The sequence below is a fragment of the Haliotis cracherodii genome, unplaced genomic scaffold, assembly GCF_022045235.1.
Source record: "Haliotis cracherodii isolate W230 unplaced genomic scaffold, xgHalCrac1.p SCAF_17, whole genome shotgun sequence".
NCBI classification, from domain to species: domain Eukaryota; kingdom Metazoa; phylum Mollusca; class Gastropoda; order Lepetellida; family Haliotidae; genus Haliotis; species Haliotis cracherodii.
This window is the reverse complement of record NW_027266272.1, coordinates 12150683-12170729: the sequence shown is the minus strand read 5'-3', so window position 1 is coordinate 12170729 and position 20047 is coordinate 12150683. Positions and strand designations below refer to the sequence as shown.

At 42.9% G+C, this 20047-nt stretch overlaps 3 protein-coding genes across 3 annotated transcripts in view; 2 read left to right on the top strand and 1 right to left on the bottom strand.

Moving 5' to 3' along the window:
* Positions 1-3293, top strand: part of LOC139464899 (deleted in lung and esophageal cancer protein 1-like) — a 45035-nt gene extending 41742 nt beyond the window's left edge. The window contains exons 37-38 of the mRNA XM_071246478.1: positions 653-779; positions 1947-3293. Of these exons, the coding sequence (XP_071102579.1) occupies positions 653-779; positions 1947-2070 (251 nt within the window). The 3' untranslated portion in view covers positions 2071-3293. The remainder of the gene's footprint in view (positions 1-652; positions 780-1946) is intronic.
* Positions 3294-3829: 536 nt separating this feature from the next.
* On the bottom strand, positions 3830-13633 carry LOC139464388 (rRNA N(6)-adenosine-methyltransferase METTL5-like). The gene is made up of 6 exons (XM_071245916.1): positions 13477-13633; positions 11868-11988; positions 11005-11119; positions 7223-7413; positions 6569-6651; positions 3830-5799 (listed from the first exon to the last, which is right to left on the bottom strand). Exons 2-6 carry the CDS (start codon positions 11980-11982, stop codon positions 5635-5637), a joined length of 669 nt encoding a protein of 222 aa, XP_071102017.1. The 5' UTR covers positions 11983-11988; positions 13477-13633; the 3' UTR covers positions 3830-5634.
* Positions 13634-14059: 426 nt separating this feature from the next.
* The window catches only part of LOC139464898 (116 kDa U5 small nuclear ribonucleoprotein component-like), a 35800-nt gene continuing 29812 nt past the window's right edge, over positions 14060-20047 (top strand). The window contains exons 1-5 of the mRNA XM_071246476.1: positions 14060-14129; positions 15837-15974; positions 18344-18460; positions 19293-19408; positions 19582-19657. Of these exons, the coding sequence (XP_071102577.1) occupies positions 15858-15974; positions 18344-18460; positions 19293-19408; positions 19582-19657 (426 nt within the window). The 5' untranslated portion in view covers positions 14060-14129; positions 15837-15857. The remainder of the gene's footprint in view (positions 14130-15836; positions 15975-18343; positions 18461-19292; positions 19409-19581; positions 19658-20047) is intronic.

Sequence of the window (20047 nt, the reverse complement as noted above, 5' to 3'; positions counted from 1 at the left end):
TATTACAAGTTATGTCCCTTCTATGTCCCTCCTCTTGACCAATCAGATTCCACCTCTGATGTCACTTGCATTTTCTTTAAACAAAATGGCGGCACCCAGTGAAGACGATGTGATCGATAATCAAGATATAAATTGTAATATAATGGGTCTTACTTCACGAAGTGCATCAAACCACGTAAGCACCTTGATAAAAAAAAAACATGAAAAGATTTGGAACATATCTGTTGACGTTAAGATAACGATACACATGCTTTGAAAATCCTACAATCAACCAAAATCTGCACTGCAGTGTATGAAACAGATGTTGATTTTGTAATGTGATTATGATTGAACAGTGCATAGAATCATTTGCAGAATTATTAGACCAGCCAAAATATGACTCCATAGTTGCAGCCTAGTTCAGCAAGGGTAGAAACTGGACTTTTATATAGTCAGTTGTTTGTTGTTGTTTTCATTCAAAGGCCCTGTTGGAAATCCAGGCTAGAACTGGTCCTCAAGTTGTGTGTTGTTTAATGCTGCACACAGCAGTATTCCACATATATGACAGCAGCCTGTAAGTTATCGAATCTGGGCCAATCGAATCTTGTACAATAAAACCGTGTATGTGTTAATGATGTGTTCATAGGCATGACATTGACCTTGCTTATTCCAGAGAATCCGTCAGACACGTGTGTATCCGACACCACGTTCAAGGTGCTGCCCTCTAGTGGGCTGCTGGACGCTCACATCACCCATGTCAGCAACAGCAAGATGCTGATAAAGGTTCACTTCAAAGCCAAGTAAGTGTTTCAATAATCACTAGGACGTTGAAACTATAGTTGAACAACAGTTGGCAAAACAGAACTCAGGTTTCTTCTAAAAGTTCTGTTCTAAGAGTGAAACAAACTTTATTTTTCCATGTATTTATGGGGGCACGGGTGGCCCAGTCGTCTAAGGCACCGCGATTCGCTGTACAGAGTTGCGTCCCTTGGGCTCACCAGAAACCTATGATTGTGGGTTGGAATCCAGGTTCGCCCGAAGTGATGCAGGACTCAGACGTTAACCACGTCAGTGAAACCCATGGGTTTGGTGCTGACAAACTTAGAAATATAATCAGGGCGAACCCCAAGGGATGCAACTCTGCACAGCAAATTGCAGTGCTTTATACAACTGGGCCACCCGTGCCCCGCATCCAGAATGACAATATGATGTTGAAAGGATTGTCTCCATATATGTATTCATGAAACTGATTATCATCTCAACACTTTAACACAAGCATATATTCAACAACTGGTCCTTTGGCCCGTCGCCAACAGAAATAACAGAGTCTGTCAACCAGGCGATATTCTACTCATACATAATATGGCCATGTTTCTGTTTAGAAATATTGTTATAATTATAACAAAGATTTTTTAACACAAGCCACAGCTCTAGCATAGACCATTAGTCATTAGACCACTCTGTACTGCCTTAACTGATGTCAATGTTCGAAATTAAAGGGTGTCCTTGAGGTTTTATTCATAGTATGTGAATATGGGGACTCCCTTTAAACCTTTAAACATGAGGACTATGACAAGAACCCCTTCTCATTCATGCTTAAATTGCAACACTGGATGTCTTGATTTTTCTGGCACGGATGGCCCAGTCGTCTAAGGCGCCGAGATTCACTGTGCAAGGTTGCGTCCCTTGGGCACGCCAGAAACCTAAGATCGTGGGTTCGAATCCCTGTTCACCCCGATTATGTTTCTAGGTTTGTCAGCACCATACCCGTGCTCGGGGGTTACACCGAAGTGGTAAACGTTCGAGACCTGCATCACTTCAGGGTTTCCTCCCACATTAAGCTGACACGCCGTGATATAAGTGGAATACTGTTAAATGCGGTGTTAAACCCAACTCACTCACTCACTTGATTTTCTGACTATTGATGTGAAGTTAACAGTGTCTCATGTTCGTCTTCTCCCTTCCAGACACGCGGAGAGCTACGAGGCAGTCTTCCTGTTCCAGGGGGCTCTGGGAGAGGCCTCCAAGAGGTTGTATGTCAGAGGTCAAGGGTCATATGACGGCAAACATGAGGCTGTCCTGAATGTATAGCCCATCCACATGTGTGTGTGAAATATGCCATAACGTTGCTCCTGTGGATGATACTTAGCAGTATCTGTAAACGAATGGACCTTTTCAAGTTTTCTTGTCAGTCTTGTCACTTATGTTGACAGTTGACTACCTTTAAAGCATTTAAAGATATCTCTCAAGATGTCAATATTACACTCAACAAAAAGAAAGATGCTTAATTCATTCTATATCAGTTCAAAAGTCAAGAAAAAAGCTAAAATCGGTTGAATTGTAAATCTCCAGCCAAGTCAAAAGATTATACATGGTTTCATATTCATAAATGGCAGTGACAGTTATGTGATGAGATAGACAACAGTATAACTGATAATTTAATCATGTAGGTACATGTACATATTTCCAGATAAACTGTTCAATGTTGTTTTTGAAAATGGAGTCATATGAGGTCATCTGTAGGCCTCTGGTTTTAGGAGTGTTGCAGTGAACAGTTACAAAACAGTGACAAATACAACAGTAACAAACAGGGTTGGACACGGCCACCACTCTGAGGCTAGAGAAAATCCAGAGGGACTAGTTGTTTTCAACCAAACTCTAGTTATTACCCCCTGTAAAATGGAAGGGGGATATGGGAATAAGTGCTGTCCGTTCTTAATCCGTTTGTCTGTCACATTTCATTTCCGGAGCAGAACTAAAAAACAATGAGATATTTTAACCAAACTTGGCACATAGATAGGTCAAGTGGTAAACTGGTGCCTTTTGATAGTTGGGGATTTTTTAAAGTGTGTTTTTCAAGTTTCCATGGTAATGACTATGAGAAAGACTGAAAATGGTAGTGCTCGTTTCCGGGGGGCTAATGCCTTGCACACATCCGGACATGTCATATTGGCGGGGGATAGGAGTATTTCATGCTTGTTTACCATAGGCCACTTGTCCAAAATGAGCTGTGGACTAGTTGGGCATGGCCAGGAGGGTCTACCACAGACATACTGTATGCTGCAGCTTCACAGACACAGATTCAGTTTCATAACCCCTAGCAACAGCAACCCTAAGGTCCTGCCTGCATAATGTACATGTTGTTTTAGCGTTGGTAAATTATTGTTAACATTGATATCTTTATATATTCAGCTATTTATTGATGTTTGTTTTATGTTTCCAAGGCTTTACAACTGTGATAAAACGTCATGTTAATAGCAAGATTCTTCAAGTTCTTGACTCTTCTGAAATACTGTTTTACTGTTTTGAATAAAGAGGCATCATATTCATACTAATTCTTCTGTTTATTCTATCCCTATCATACACTTTCCAAAGGATGAAGAAGATTGTGTGAACACTGCTTATCAAAGGAAACTCTTTCAAGACTGAATGCACACATGAAGAATGGATTCGAATTTGTCTCCAGCAACCCATGCTTGTCGTAAGAGGCGACTAACGAGATCGGGTTGTCAGGCTCTCTCACTTGGTTGATGCACGTCATCTAATCCCAATTGCGTAGATCGATGCTCATGATGTCAATCACTGGATTGTGTGGTTCAGACTTCTTCTCAGACATGAGAATTTTCCTCGGATTTCCAGAATTTCGGATTTTACCTCAGAAGGGTGTAAAATGCACTTATTTAATCCTTCTTTTAAAACTTTTCTTGCTGGGAGATTGGCGATGTTCCTCCCAAAACAAGTGTTATTGTTCTCATGTCTGTCTTTACAGACCGTCTAATTACTGGAATATTGTGGACTGCCGCATTAAACAAGAAACAAATCAAACAAACAAAACTGAATGATCCATTTTTGTTATTAACCCTTGAGCAGCAATAACATACCTGTTATACATATAGCTTGAGAGACATGAAAATAGTACGTTATTACATATAACATTTTACTCAATAACATGAACAAGATGTACAAGTTTTCATAAGCAATTAAACAACGATGACTTCCACTAGGCCATGTTGATTTGTAAATATACTCAACAACAAAAGTTCCTGTGACATACATGCAGAAGTGATCCAGTCTGCACTGTCAGTCATTAGTTGTAAAAAAGGGACAACATGGCTCACAACAGCACACAATGAATGCCACAGAGAAGCTTGTCAAAGATTTCGGACAGAAAGTGTGAAGACAGAACCAACCAAATCTGTCCTCCAGTGGGTGAAGTGTTCTCACTCGGCCCACATCATACCAGTATTTTGTGTATCACAGGAACTTTTGTGATGAGTAAATCCACATTTATAATACATCAATGTCATACAATCGTAGAGAATAAGCTAGTGATATTCCAATCAGGTGAGTGGTTGGAATTGGGGCTGGGACGGGTACTCGGGTCGGGTGGGTACTGAGTAGGACCCGGGTACCACAGGACTACCCGGACCTGTGGTTAGTCACGTGATATATTGTTTCATGACAAAAATTCACTATAACTACATGGCTACACAAGAAGTCACTAATGTTTGCATTTCTTCATGACTATGAATGCTTTCCTTCTGACTTATATATGTTCGAATAAAGATAAAAACTTTAAGTCAGCTTTAGTGTATGCAATCAGTGTTTTATACGTGTATCTAAATACATTTCGCCAAGGCTACTGTCAAACTATTCCAAATCGTCAATATCTCTTGACACCAACAGTTGGTACCCGGGTAGGGTCAGGTAATAGGGGTGTGGGTACCCGGGTAGTAAATTTGGACTCGACTCAGCCCTAGTTGGAATGAAAAAATCAGTAAAAAACAATTAAATCCAAACTGCCCCCAACACTGGTATAAACAACATGGCAGTCATAATGACATACAATCATGACTTACATTTTGAGCATAGTGACAGTCTTACTGACAAGAGGAATACACCTATCATACAGAAATATGTGCAGACGAACAAACAATTTACAAAATAATTTTGTTGAACTAACTTGGAATTAGGAATTAAACCATTGTCAATTCAGTAGAACACGGATAGAATAAACAAGGATAGAGCAAACGAACGGATACAACAAACTGTTACCCACTTCTACATAGTTTTTGAATGAATGTATCGGAAATGTTCACTTTGAGTGGTTGTGCAGTATCTTAGTATCTTACCACCTGTATCCTAACCACATGGGTAATAAACTGAGATATTTCATACTGTAACGTGATGACAACTTATTGAACTGTGCATTTATGTTTAATCAATTTTAAATGAAGCTGCACATGCTTCAGTTCCATAGCAATATCAAATACTATTTGTCTGTCAACATATCCGAACAATCAGCCACATGCAGGCCCCACCTGGATACTCCCTATCAATAGTTGAGTAGTATATAATGTATGCTTTAAGTCTTAGAAGATCAAGATGACACCTGACACATAGTGTCATAATAAAAATTACATAACCTTGTAAAACTTTATACATAGTTTCATGAAAATAGTGAGTGAGTGAGTATGGTTTTACGCCGCTTTTAGCAATATTCCAGCAACATCACAGCGGGAGACACCAGAAATGGGCTTCACACATCGGGAATCGAACCCGGGTCTTCAGCGTGACGAGCGAACTCTTTAACCACTAGGCTACCTGACCGCCCTCATGAAAATAGTAATGAGACAACTATTGAGTGACCGTCTGTCATGATTTACACTTGGCTCCAGGCTTGTGACAGAATCGTATGAAATCCACCTCTATGTCGACAGACTTCTTCTTATGAAACTTTAGCGTGTTGACAAGGTCGAATCTGAGCTCAGCCACCACTTCCATGTCAACATTCCAGTCACTTGCCTTCTTTGTAATGTGCTGGAAGAAAACAGAATACCGTATTCGACATAATAAGCGCCCACGGCAATATTTGCTAATCTATTGGCAAGTGAACAATCCCAGAATGCACCTCGTCCAATTTATCAATGTATACAAGATTTATTTATTTATGTATAATACACACTCGTGTGTTATATGCAGCATTAATTATGGGCATTTAGATTCTGGAAAAACATATCTGTCGTGTATAGTATGCACAGACTTTTCTTCAGTATCATTTCAGGCTGTCAGCATAAACCACAAAATTAACAAACTTTCAACTGGTTTTTTTCACCAAAATTTTATTCAAATAAGAGCCCTCTATTTCTTACATTGAATACAGTACTATAGCTAACAGCAATATTGTACAGCCTGCTTTGATTGTGAATGGTGGAGTTTTTGCAATCTACAGTGTATAGTATGTGAAACTTGAGTATTTGCCTGTGCTCTAAGATAGGGAACTTGTGCCTTGCCCTCTGTTCTTGCATCAGTATGATTATACCCAATAAAGTACTGGTCCTCCATCTATTACTTGGACAATAAACATAGCTCTCCAGTCCCTGTCATTGGCAAGAGAAATCTGATGCCAAGCAAGTTACTGGCAAAATGAAACTATGGCAGCAAGTTATTGATGCTTTATGCCTCACTCTGCAAGAATGAACACCGATGTTGAAACAAGGACTGAAATGCGAATAGACTGATAGATCCTGATCACCAAACGCAGGACAAATTGGGTGCTAAAAGAGGCTGGCATGTGGAAAAAGCTTACCTCCCTTGTTGATGTCTTGTGCAGGGAGTAGACAGCACTGGTGGAAAGGTCAAGGCCAGCTCTCAGGAACTCCATATCGATACCTGGAAGAGGAGTGAGAAGGTGAAAAAGTGGGTGGTTGGGTTTGTTTGTTGTTGTTGGGTTTTTTTTGGGGGGGGTGTTGTGTGTGAATGAATTGTTGGGTGGTTTGGGAGTGAGTGGGTGGGTGGTTTTGGGGGTGAGTGAGTGAGTGAGTGTTAGTTTGTTTGTTTGTTGTTTAACGCCGCACTCAGCAATATTCCAGCTATATGACAGCGGTCTGTAAAATAATCGAGTCTGGACCAGACAATCCAGTGATTGACATCACGAGCATCGATCCACGCAATTGTGATCGATGCCATGTATCAACCAAGTCAGCGAGCCTGACAACCCAATCCCATTAGTCGCTTTTTAAGACAAGCACAGTCGCCTTTTACGGCATGCATGGGTTGCTGAAGACCTATTCTAACCTGGAATCTTCACGGGTCACCGAGTGAGTGAGTGAGTGAGTGAGTGAGTGAGTGAGTGAGTGAGTGAGTGAGTGACAGGACAATTAGGCGATTACCTATTGCAATACATATCATTTATAAAGCGTATTGCAGAACAGCGGTCTACCTGTATACCGTGCATTCTCACCTGCATTGTGCTTGGTCCCGAAGGGCGGGTTCATTATGACAGTGTCAAACTTCTTGTGGAGGTTACATGTGTTCTTCGCCAGTGATCTGATGTCTTGTTGAATCAGGTCAAGGTTGTCCATCTCAAATTCCTCCACATTTTGCTGACACACTTGTAGAGCATCGTCATCAACGTCAACACCCACGACAGACCTGTTGGGGAGGGGAGAGACACAAGCGTGAGTGAAGGATGGTGGTTTCGTCTTACGGAAGTCGTCAGATATCAATGAAAAAGGAATCTAGTTCCAAGATTTGTATATACCTAATAACCCTGCACCCAACATGACCACTGCCTCACTCACCCTGCGCTCAACATGACCACTGCCTCACTCACCCTGCACCCAACATGACCACTGCCCCACTCACCCTGCACCCAACATGACCACTGCCTTACTCACCCTGCACCCAACATGACCACTGCCTCACTCACCCTGCACCCAACATGACCACTGCCTCTCTCACCCTACGCTCAACATGACCACTGCCTCTCTCACCCTACGCTCAACATGACCACTGCCTCACTCACCCTGCTCCGAACATGACCACTGCCCCACTCACCCTGCACCCAAAATGACCACTGCTTCACTCATCCTGCACCCACCATGACCACTGCCTCACTCACCCTGCACCCAACATGACCACTGCCTCACTCACCCTGCACCCACCATGACCACTGCCTCACTCATCCTGCACCCACCATGACCACTGCCTCACTCACCCTGCACCCAACAGGACCACTGCCTCACTCACCCTGCTCCCAACAGGACCACTGCCTCACTCACTCTGCACCCAACATGACCATTGCCTCGCTCACCCTGCACCCAACATGACCACTGCATCACTCATCCTGCACCCAAAATGACCACTGCCTCACTCATCCTGCACCCAAAATGACCACTGCCCCACTCACCCTGCACCCAACATGACCACTGCCTCGCTCACCCTGCACCCAACAGGACCACTGCCTCACTCACCCTGCTCCCAACAGGACCACTGCCTCACTCATCCTGCTTCCAAGATGACCACTGCCTCACTCACCCTGCACCCAACATGACCACTGCCTCACTCACCCTGCTCCCACCATGACCACTACCTCACTCACCCTGCTCCCAACATGACCACTGCCTCACTCACCCTGCACCCAACATGACCACTGCCTCACTCACCCTGCACTCAACATGACCACTGCCTCGCTCACCCTGCACCTAACATGACCACTGCCTCACTCATCCTGCACCCAACATGACCACTGCCTCACTCACCCTGCACCTAACATGACCACTGCCTCACTCATCCTGCACCCAACATGACCACTGCCTCGCTCACCCTGCACCCAACAGGACCACTGCCTCACTCACCCTGCTCCCAACATGACCACTGCCTCACTCACCCTGCACCCAACATGACCACTGCCTCACTCACCCTGCACCCAACATGACCACTGCCTCACTCACCCTACGCTCAACATGACCACTGCCTCACTCACCCTACACTCAACATGACCACTGCCTCACTCATCCTGCACCCAACATGACCACTGCCTCACTCACCCAACATGACTACTACCTCACTCACCCTGCATCCAACATGACCACTGCCTCACTTACCCTGCACCCAACATGACCACTGCCTCACTCACCCTGCACCCAACATGACCACTGCCTCACTCACCCTGCACCCAACATGACCACTGCCTCACTCACCCTGCACCCAACATGGCTACTGCCTCACTCACCCTGCACCCAACATGACCACTGCCTCACTCACCCTGCTCCCAACATGACCACTGCCTCACTCACCCTGCACCCAACATGACCACTGCCTCACTCACCCTGCACCCAACATGACCACTGCCTCACTCACCCTGCTCCCAACATGACCACTGCCTCACTCACCCTACGCTCAACATGACCACTGCCTCACTCACCCTGCACCCAACATGGCTACTGCCTCGCTCACCCTGCTCCCAACATGACCACTGCCTCACTCACCCTGCACCCAACATGACCACTGCCTCACTCACCCTGCTCCCAACATCACCACTGCCTCACTCACCCTGCACCCAACATGACCACTGCCTCACTCACCCTGCACCAAACATGACCACTGCCTTACACACCCTGCACCCAACATGACCACTACCTCGCTCACCCTGCTCCCAACATGACCACTGCCTTACACACCCTGCACCCAACATCACCACTGCCTCACTCACCCTGCTCCCAACATGACCACTGCCTCACACACCCTGCACCCAACATCACCACTGCCTCACACACCCTGCTCCCAACATGACCACTGCCTCACTCACCCTGCTCCCAACATCACCACTGCCTCACTCACCCTGCTCCCAACATGACCACTGCCTCACACACCCTGCACCCAACATCACCACTGCCTCACTCACCCTGCACCCAACATGACCACTGCCTTACACACCCTGCACCCAACATCACCACTGCCTCACTCACCCTGCACCCAACATGACCACTGCCCCACTCACCCTGCACCCAACATGACCACTGCCTCACTCACCCAACATGACTACTACCTCACTCACCCTGCATCCAACATGACCACTGCCTCACTCACCCTGCACCCAACATGACCACTGCCTCACTCACCCTGCATCCAACATGACCACTGCCTCACTCACCCTGCACCCAACATGACCACTGCCTCACTCACCCTGCACCCAACATGACCACTGCCTCACTCACCCTGCACCCAACATGACCACTGCCTCACTCACCCTGCACCCAACATGACCACTGCCTCACTCACCCTGCACCCACCATGGCCACTGCCCCACTCACCCTGCACCCAACATGACCACTGCCTCACTCACCCTGCGCTCAACATGACCACTACCTCACTCACCCTGCGCTCAACATGGCCACTACCTTACTCACCCTGCACAAAACATGACCACTGCCTCACTCACCCTGCGCCCAACATCACTACTACCTCACTCACCCTGTGCTCAACATGACCACTACCTCACTCACCGTGCACCCAACATGACCACTGCCCCACTCACCCTGCACCCAACATCACAACTACTTCACTCACCCTGCACCAAACATGACAACTACCTCACTCACCCTGCACCCAACATGACCACTGCCTCGCTCACCCTGCACCCACCATGGCCACTGCCTCGCTCACCCTGCTCCCAACATGACCACTGCCTCACTCACCCTGCTCCCAACATCACCACTGCCTCACTCACCCTGCTCCCAACATGACCACTGCCTCACTCACCCTGCACCCAACATGACCACTGCCTCACACACCCTGCTCCCAACATGACCACTGCCTCACTCACCCTGCACCCAACAGGACCACTGCCTCACTCACCCTGCGCTCAACATGACCACTACCTCACTCACCCTGCACCCAACATGACCACTACCTCACTCACCCTGCACCCAACATGACCACTGCCTCACTCACCCTGCGCTCAACATGACCACTACCTCACTCACCCTGCACCCAACATGACCACTGCCTCACTCACCCTACGCTCAACATTACCACTGCCTCGCTCACCCTGCTCCCAACATCACTACTACCTCACTCACCCTGTGCTCAACATGACCACTACCTCACTCACCCTGCACCCAACATGACCACTGCCTCACTCACCCTGCACCCAACATGACCACTGCCTCACTCACCCTGCACCCAACATGACCACTACCTCACTCACCCTGCACCCAACATGACCACTGCCTCACTCACCCTGCACCCAACATTACAGCCCCAATGCTGAGCACTCCACAGCCTACTCCCAGGTCTGCTATCAGCTTGTCCTCGATGTCGTCATATCGGGTGTGAATTGTATGTAGCATACAACCTGCACAAAATAATCAGCAGTAATGTTAATGGCATGTAATAGACACTGATGCATCAGAACACCTCTCCCAATCTATTGATCGTCTTCCTGAGGCAAGGGAGTTAACTGACTGTAAAAGTCCAGTACCCACCCTTGCCAAACTAGGCTAGAATTTCATGGCTCGATTGTAGTGCCACCAGTGGCCATTATGAGTAATGTCTCTTCTACGTCCCTCCTACTGACCATTCAGATTCCACCTCTCATATCACCTGCATTTGGCAGCGCCTAGTCAAGATGATCTGATCAATAGTCAAGGTCTTACCTTGCGAAGTGCATAAAATCACTTGAACACCTTGATATGAAATATCAATAGATTTGAAAAATATCGGTTGACGGTACACACACTTTGCAAATACTGCAATCGACGGAAATCTGCACGTTGAAATCCATGTTGTTACGAACCAGATGTCTAGTTTGTTACCCTATTTTGATTGGACTATGTATAGACTTTTTTGTCCAGCCAAATTATAACTCCGGAATTCCAGCCTAGTTCGGCAAGGGTGGAAACTGGACTTCTATTGTCAGTTAACTCCCTTGCCTCAGGAAGATGTCTACTGATATGGGTATCATCTTTTTTCATGATACAACTTGTATCACAATACTCTAACTTTAAGTCAAGTTTTTATACTAGGAAAACGAAAGGTTCAATGCATTATGGTCTGTCTCGCTGCAATACTTGAGGTAGTAGTCACAGAAGTGTTCTGTGTACCTGCAATATGTGGGGTGGTAGGATACTGCTCCAAGACAACTTTCGGTTTTTCAAACACATCCACATCCTGCAGGTGGCTCTCAAGCTCCTTCAGCTTCATCTTGGTGCGAGGCATGGTGGACTGAAACACAGCGGCGACTGTTTCATAATGACAGCAGGCACACTGAAATCAACATTCACAAGGCAGACAGCGGCAAGGATATTATAATGTTTTTCTATTTTTTTCAATAAAGCATATTCCATTTATTACATAACTATAACAGTCATACAATATTTTATTGTTGAAAACAACTGAAGTGATTTTGTCCTGAGAATAACAATAACTGAAGGCTCACTAATAATAATCTGTATGATTTCACTGGGTAATTATTGTGTCATTAGTGAGTGAGTGAGTATGGTTTTACGCCGCTTTTAGCAATATTCCAGCAATATCACGGCGGGGGACACCAGAAATGGGCTTCACAATTTGTACTCATGTCAGGAATCGAACCCGGGTCTTCGGCGTGACAAGTGAACGCTTTAACCACTAGGCTACCCAACCGCCCCTATTGTGCCATCAGCAAGCTTGGCAACATCCTGTTACTTCTTAACCACAGGCACCAAAATACATGTGTACCAACTTACGATACGACATACTAGGGCTGGGACGAGACCAAATTTACTACCCGGGTACGCATCCCCCTATTGCCTTGCCCTACCCTACCCGGCTACCCACTGTAGGTCTCAGGAGATAGGTACAGAATTGCCGGGTACCCACCCCCCTATTACCCGACCCTACCCGGGTACCCACTGTAGGTCTCAGGAGATAGGTACAGAATTGCCGGGTACCCACCCCCCTATTACCCGACCCTACCTGGGTACCCACTGAGATGTCTCAAAATGTCCGAAAGGGAACATTTATAGCATAGCCCTGGCAGAACGTATTTAGATACATGTCATTCATACACTCAGGTTGAAATAAGTTATATCTTTATTCAACCAATTGAAAAATCAGAAGGAATGGGTGCATAGGGAGAAAAAAATGCGAACATTGGTGACTTGTAGTGTAACCATAGAGTTCCAGATAATTTTTGTCATTAAACAATATATCACGTGACTAACCACTAGTACGGGTAGTCCTGTGGGTACCCGGGTCCTACTCAGTACCCACCTGACCCGGGTACCCGAGTTACCTGTCCCAGCCCACAACATTAATTGACATTAACTGCAACAATAATAGTGCCAAGAAACAGTGCCTTATTGCATGCATGTGTGTGTGTGGCAACTTGTACAAGTCTGCACTTATGCTTATAATATAGTGCAATTCCCACTCGCCATTTATTTCTTAAATATTGTATATTACAATTAGATCTACCCCAAACAAGAGAAACAGCAATGGAACCCTATCCTACTCTAACTCCATGACACCATCATCAAGAAAATCACATCAGAAATAACTGAGCAGCTTATGTCAAGTATTTAGAGACTGAACAACCTTTATCACATCTGTTATAAAGTTATAAACCGAACAATGCATGATGACACAAGGGTGTATGATCATATCAACACAGAATTAATAAATCTTAATTTTGGGTATTGTTCAAGGCGTCTGTGAATAGTGATTACTCACTGTACATCCATTGACACGCCTTCACGCCAATAGAGAAGATGGGATCCCGTGTAACTAGTTGCAATTTAACATTAACTCAACGGTTCAAAGCCGTGTGGTGTTCCTAGGGACTCTTCGTATCACCACAGCAGTGTGTCAGTGTGGAAGAAGTCGCCATTTCGACCGTGTTTTTACGAACATTTTCGTTCCGTGAACAATTACTTGATCGGGAAATACGTGTGATTCAGTTGATATCAAGGAACAGAAATTGTTCAATTCTAATATATGTCTCGAATATACAACTTGGTAAAGGGTGTTGTATGAACTGTGAACTGTTATTGCTTTCATGTGTAACGATGCTAGAACATTGTTTTTGAAACAGAGTGTGGACTCTCGCAAATACAGTCGATTTCAACATACTACGTGATAAAACAGGTGTGATTATACTTGGCAAAAATGAATAATATTCATAACACAAGTAAAAATACAGATTTTAGTCATATGAAAGAAGTCCGTCAGAATTGTAAATGGAACTGAATTCGATAGTTGTTACAACAATTACATTTCCAAAACATTTTATCGGTGGGTATACCCTTGTAAATACGATTCAACTACGACTTCCGGTTCTTTCCCACGCTTGTTTTGGAAAAGCCGGCCGATCTTCAAAAATACATGTAGGTTTGATGTACTTTTTAATACGTCATTTGGAATACTTACAAAGTATGCCCATATGCATCCATTCCATCTGCTATTAGAAGGCACGGTTGTTTGGTTTCCAATTTTAATATGAACAAAGATATATCTGCATGTGCGGTTTTCGATCAACAGAACAAATGAAAAGAACTGGCTGAATCTTGCTTAGACTAAACATTAGTCTAGTTAGATTGGTTTCTCGGATCCCTGATGAGAGATTTCTCTGCAAAACTGCTGCTAAAAAACATTAAACCCAAAACTTATGAACATATTATCTTTGGAATGTCTATTTAACATGGTTTAACAGGTGTAATATAACTGTAAACGTTAATTATCCCAGCCAGTACTTCTAAATGTGTTCAACCTGTGTTGAACATGAAGCAGCGTTAGAAATTGGCACTGGTCCTGTAGTCCTTGGCGAACTGCTCAATAGTTAAGGTATCATAAGGACTAGTAGAAATTTGCCCTTTTTAAGGGTTTTGTTATATGTTTTCAGTATAAGGACTACTGGACTAAAAATGTTAGTTTCTATCGCTGTGAAGGAGTATTTGCAGATTGGGGCTAGCTAGTCTTCTGAAGAATTACACTTCAATCAGTATATCTCTAACCACAATCCGTGAACTTTGTAAGTCTGGACAGTATATTTTGTCTGGTGGATTCTCTCCTACACATAATGTATTCAACACTGTAGGCTACAAAGCACTCTGAAACAGTGATCCGTTAATCAGGATATTTCTTAATCTGGAAGGGTTTCATTGCATATGCCAGACCCAACCAAAGTATTATAAGAATTAATTTGTGTTTTGTCTATTTATGCTGTTTAGGAACCCAAAATTCTGAGAAAATATTCGGTAATGTCATGATTGTAGGTTAGGATTGTATGACTGTTATGTGAATCATAACAAAGTACTATGGATACAATGTCCGTACCTCTGAATTTAAGTAAATAGGAACCTGATTTGAAAGAAACAAACACTTTTCTACACAGTTTGCCTGCCAAGGATACATAATTGTATTCTTAGATGCTCTGAAAAAGGGTACAATTGGAAATATCATAATTTTCTTGGTAATGGCAGAGCTCCAAATAACTTTTTGAGAAATTGAGTTTTTTCTGTAAGATTTCTATTTTAATTGGGTAATTACATTTTTCATTGGGTAACCAATATATTTTCAATCATCTATTCATCACTCTATTGGGTTTTTCCCCAAATTAGGGAACATTTAACAAATAATGTTTTAGATGTATATAACTGTTCTGAATATATAGGCTTGACTCGGAAAGTAAATTAGCTCGTAGTTGTGTTTAGGAAATTAGCTCCTCTGTACGCATGCTGAAAAAGCTTCATTGGGTATTTAAGTGTGCTGTTTTTATACATTTGAGTTTTTCATTTAATGCATGCATTTCTGTACACAAGTTAATTAAAAGTAATTGGGTTTTGAATATTTGGGGGTGGGGGGGGGGGGGCATTTACGCAAATACACTGCTTTTCTGTAGCTCTGTTATGGTATTTGATCAGTTGATATTTTGAATTACACATTGATGTCTTCATCACTTTGCATTTGGCTTCAATCAAGTTAAATAATTACATTCAGCATGTTTAGTCTATACACTTGTAGACTTTTTAAATATCCCTGACATGTATATATATGACTAACCTGTTCATTACTTTGTGAATCAATTCTTTCAGTTTCCGTGAAACATCTCCAAGATGGATGCTGATTTGTATGATGAGTTTGGCAACTATATTGGCCCCGAACTGGACAGTGATGATGATGACGATGATGAGGAAGATGATCGTGATGACGATGAATACATGGACAGAGATGTGAGTGGACAGTATTTGTGAACAACATAACAAAAAGGACTTCATGTTGAAGGTGTTCATCATGTTAACACCAGTGAAACTTGAAAGTGAAACTTCGTCCCTTATAATGTTGAAATTAAGGAAATACAAACTTAAAAAAATTCCAATTTTGAACAAAATAAAAATGTTTTCCCAATTTGTCTGCCAAGGGCACTTGGTGTTAAATCCTAGATAAATCCCTTTCATCACATGTTCATGGACATTTAGTGCGATGTGGTAGCCAAGTGGTTAAAGCTTGGCCGGTCATGCTGAAGACCCAGGTTCGATTCCCCACGTGGGTACATTTTCCGGTGTCCCCTGCTGTGCTATTGCTGGAATATTGCTAAGAGTGTTGCAAAACTATACTCACTCACTCACTCTTTGAGTAGACAATTTTGACCTGCAGTATGTATTCTATTTTGTAAACTAAACCCTTTTCAGCTGCCTTACACAATCAACTGCACGTAATCTCCCTTCTTTTTTGTCTGTTTGGATAGACACAGGCACTTGTCCGTTAGCCTGAGACTAGTTAAATAAAGAGGGACTTGTTTTCATAAATAAAAATCGAGTCATGTTACATAATCCATGAATTCAAAATGAGCTCAGGACTATATTTGTCCAATGGTGTAAACCACTGATAGTTAGTTTTTCAAAATCTTAGAACAAGTTAAACAAAGGCTCTTGCTATAGACCTGCAGACATCCTTGTAGGGGTGTCACAATAAATCAAAATATCAATATATTGCTATTAGTAAGCACTTAAAGTCAACAAATCTATTGTTAAATCAGTTTCCAATCAATAGTATCAATTTCATTTAGGAATGTTGATAGTTTTGATTGTATTTACCATATCAATAAAATACATGCAACGCTGTTCAAATTTGTGTTTCTTTTGATCATGAGTGGTAGCAATTTACACATGGTAATGTGGAAGTTTCTTTTTCTTAAATTATTAGGGTAAAGAAAAAACAAATCAGTCATATCTCAAACTTTACTTTTTATTCAAAGGAAACTTCAGTTCCAAGGTTAAACTCTAAAATCCATCTAAAATGACACTGAAAACTATCAATATTAATCGCAATAGTTGCTCGCAATATCAATAGTTATCGCAATAGTTTCTTTCAATATCAATAATTATCGCAATAGTGATGTCCAGACCAATAGTCACTCCTACATCCTTGACCTAACCAGAGTACCCGTCCTGTTACAGTACTGTCGTGAAGTGTCCAGACAATGAAGAGAACAAATAACCCAAATGAAACACCACTGCTGATTGGTGAATATCTGTATCTTATTAACATTGCTATTAATCTTTTAAGAATGTGAGTTACTCTTCTGCTGGTAACAACACGATAAACATTGATAAACATTTTTTAACTGAACAACAATGTTAAGGAACATATATACTTGATTATAACATAGAAGCATACCCTGTATCGCCGTCTATAAAGCGACCCCCACGTATAAGACGACCCCCCTGTAAAAGCCTTTAAAATCGATGCTAATTTATTTACCCCATCTGTAAAGTAAATCGAAATGAAGCACATCACCACCGCATACACAATCCCTTGCAATAAAAACATGTTTGTCTTGAATGAGTATTGAATGAAATTTTGTATTAAATTAATAAAATAGATTACAAAATTAAGTCCAGATATATTATGAACTCTTTTTATAACCAGACATTGTAATTGCATGATTAGGATGGTATTTCAGGTGTTAGATGATCACAGTAATGTCTTTGTGTTAGGGGAAAAAAACATCAAAACTCTTCAACCATGTGTATAAGAAAGCACCTTAATTCTAGATACAAAAAACTCGCTTTATACACAGCGATACACGGTATGTATCAAAGCAACCTTTTGCTAGGCGTAGGGACCAACATCTTTAACTTCCAATTTTACCAATGACTGTGTAATATATATACTCACAGACAATAGAAAACTGAATACTATACAGGTTGGTTAATATGTGAAGACTTACTCATATTCAAGAGATGTAATACTGCGACGAACATACTGGTATGTTTTGTGAAATGATGCTCATGAATGCATCACATGTGACGTCATAGATCCATGACTCGAGATGCACAGTTTGTCTTGTGCAGGATTAGCGTGTAAAGTTTCGAAGCAGATCGTGATAAGAATAATGATCTTCTGTGGTAACACTCAACTGAGCGTTCATTTTGTCATTAATTGGTACTCTTTGGAAACATTTCATCTTAACGTACATACTTCTCTATATGTTTCTATGGTTCACGTTTCTTTTGGCGGTGAGTATATATCAGAGAACAAAAGCAGTATGCCAGGATGATGATGATGATGATGATGATGATGATGATTGTTTGTCCAGGATGATGAAGACATGGATCATGATGATATGGACGACCAGCCGGAGATGGCCGTGGTGCTGCACGAGGACAAGAAGTACTACCCCACCGCGGAGGAGGTGTACGGGCCAGATGTGGAGGTGGGTGTACTTCGCTGTAGTTGTGTTTAAACGTGTGTTTTAGGGCTGTACTCATGTTGAGTGGTCTTAAGTAGGACCCAGGTACCCACAGGATTACCCGCACCCATGAGTAGTCACGTGATATTTTGTTTAATGACTTCCAGTCGCAAAAGTTCACATTTCTTCCTGACTATGCATGCATTCCTTCTGACTTGTATGTTTGAGTAAAGATAAAGCTTCAGTAAACTTCAGTGTATGCATAATCAGATCATTTCATACATATATATCTTATTAGTTTTTGCTCTGGTTAAACAATTGCCTATCAGACATTGTCTACCCTACTCTTGAGACCTACAACGGGTATCGGGGTCGGGTAGGGTAATAGGGGGTCAGGTGCCCAGGTTGAAAATTTGGACTCACAGTGTGTTTCCACTTTCCCAACTGACCCTATACTAATCTAGATACTAATCTAGAGCTGAATACTATTCATTCCAAAATGTGACCCATGGAGATCCGTGGTGGAATAGGTCTTCAGCAACCCAGGCTTGCCGTAAAAGGCGACTATGCTTGTCGTAAGAGGCAACTATCGGGTTCGGAGGGTTAGACTCGGTGACTTGGTTGATGCATGTCATTGTATCCCAATTGTTGATGCATGTCATTGTATCCCAATTGTGTGGATCGATGCTCATGATGTCAATCACTGGATTGTCTGGTCCAGATTCGATTATTTACAGACCGCCGTCATATAGCTGGAATATTGCTGAGTGCGGCGTTAAACAACAAACAAACAAACAAATGTGTTATTTATGACAGAAAGGTCTCATCACCTGTCACTGCATGTCTCTGTTGTCAGACTATAGTACAAGAGGAAGACACACAGCCCTTAACGGAACCCATCATAGCGCCAGTGAAAAAGAAAAAGTTTTCCATGGCCGAGCAAGATCTTCCAGAAACTACATACAATATGGAGTAAGTCTGGGAATGGATTTGTATCTAGTATTTTCATGAGCAGATAGGCAGTTGGTGTATGTTGAGAATTTATACCTAGATGAACTTAAAGTGAAAATGTTGATGTTGTGAACGCATATTAGTTGAGGTGTCTTTGATTATTGTCCCTATACAGCATTGTTCTATGATTGTAGGTTTCTGGCTGATTTAATGGACTCTCCAGAGCTGATACGAAATGTCACACTTTGTGGACATCTCCATCATGGCAAGGTAAGCAAGCTGCATATGCTCTTGTAGTGTGGGAGTAACTTAGACATGCTGTCTGGGAGCAGCTAATGCTCTTGTTGGCTGGCAGCTGTTTATGCCCTTGAAGTCTGGGAGCTGTTTATGCTCTTGTAGTCTGGGAGTTGTTTATGCTCTTCTAGTCTGGGAGCTGTTTATTCTCTTCTAGCCTGGGAGCTGTTTATGCTCTTCTAGTCTGGGAGCTGTGTATGCCCTTGAAGTCTGGGAGCTGTTTATTCTCCTCTAGCCTGGGAGCTGTTTATGCTCTTGTAATCTGGGAGCTGTGTATGCCCTTGAAGTCTGGGAGCTGTTTATGCTCTTCTAGTCTGGGAGCTGTTTATTCTCTTCTAGTCTGGGAGCTGTTTATTCTCCTCTAGC

Bases quoted from the DNA above. Each gene is read 5' to 3' on its own strand.
- LOC139464388 (XM_071245916.1), bottom strand. From the start codon at position 11,982: ATGCCTCGCACCAAGATGAAGCTGAAGGAGCTTGAGAGCCACCTGCAG. The intron at 7,414-11,004 runs GTGAGTGAGGCA...CCTCCCCAACAG, and splicing joins GCTGTAATGTTGGGTGCAGG to GTCTGTCGTGGGTGTTGACG. The intron at 6,652-7,222 runs GTGAGAATGCAC...CTCCTCTTCCAG, and splicing joins CGGGACCAAGCACAATGCAG to GTATCGATATGGAGTTCCTG.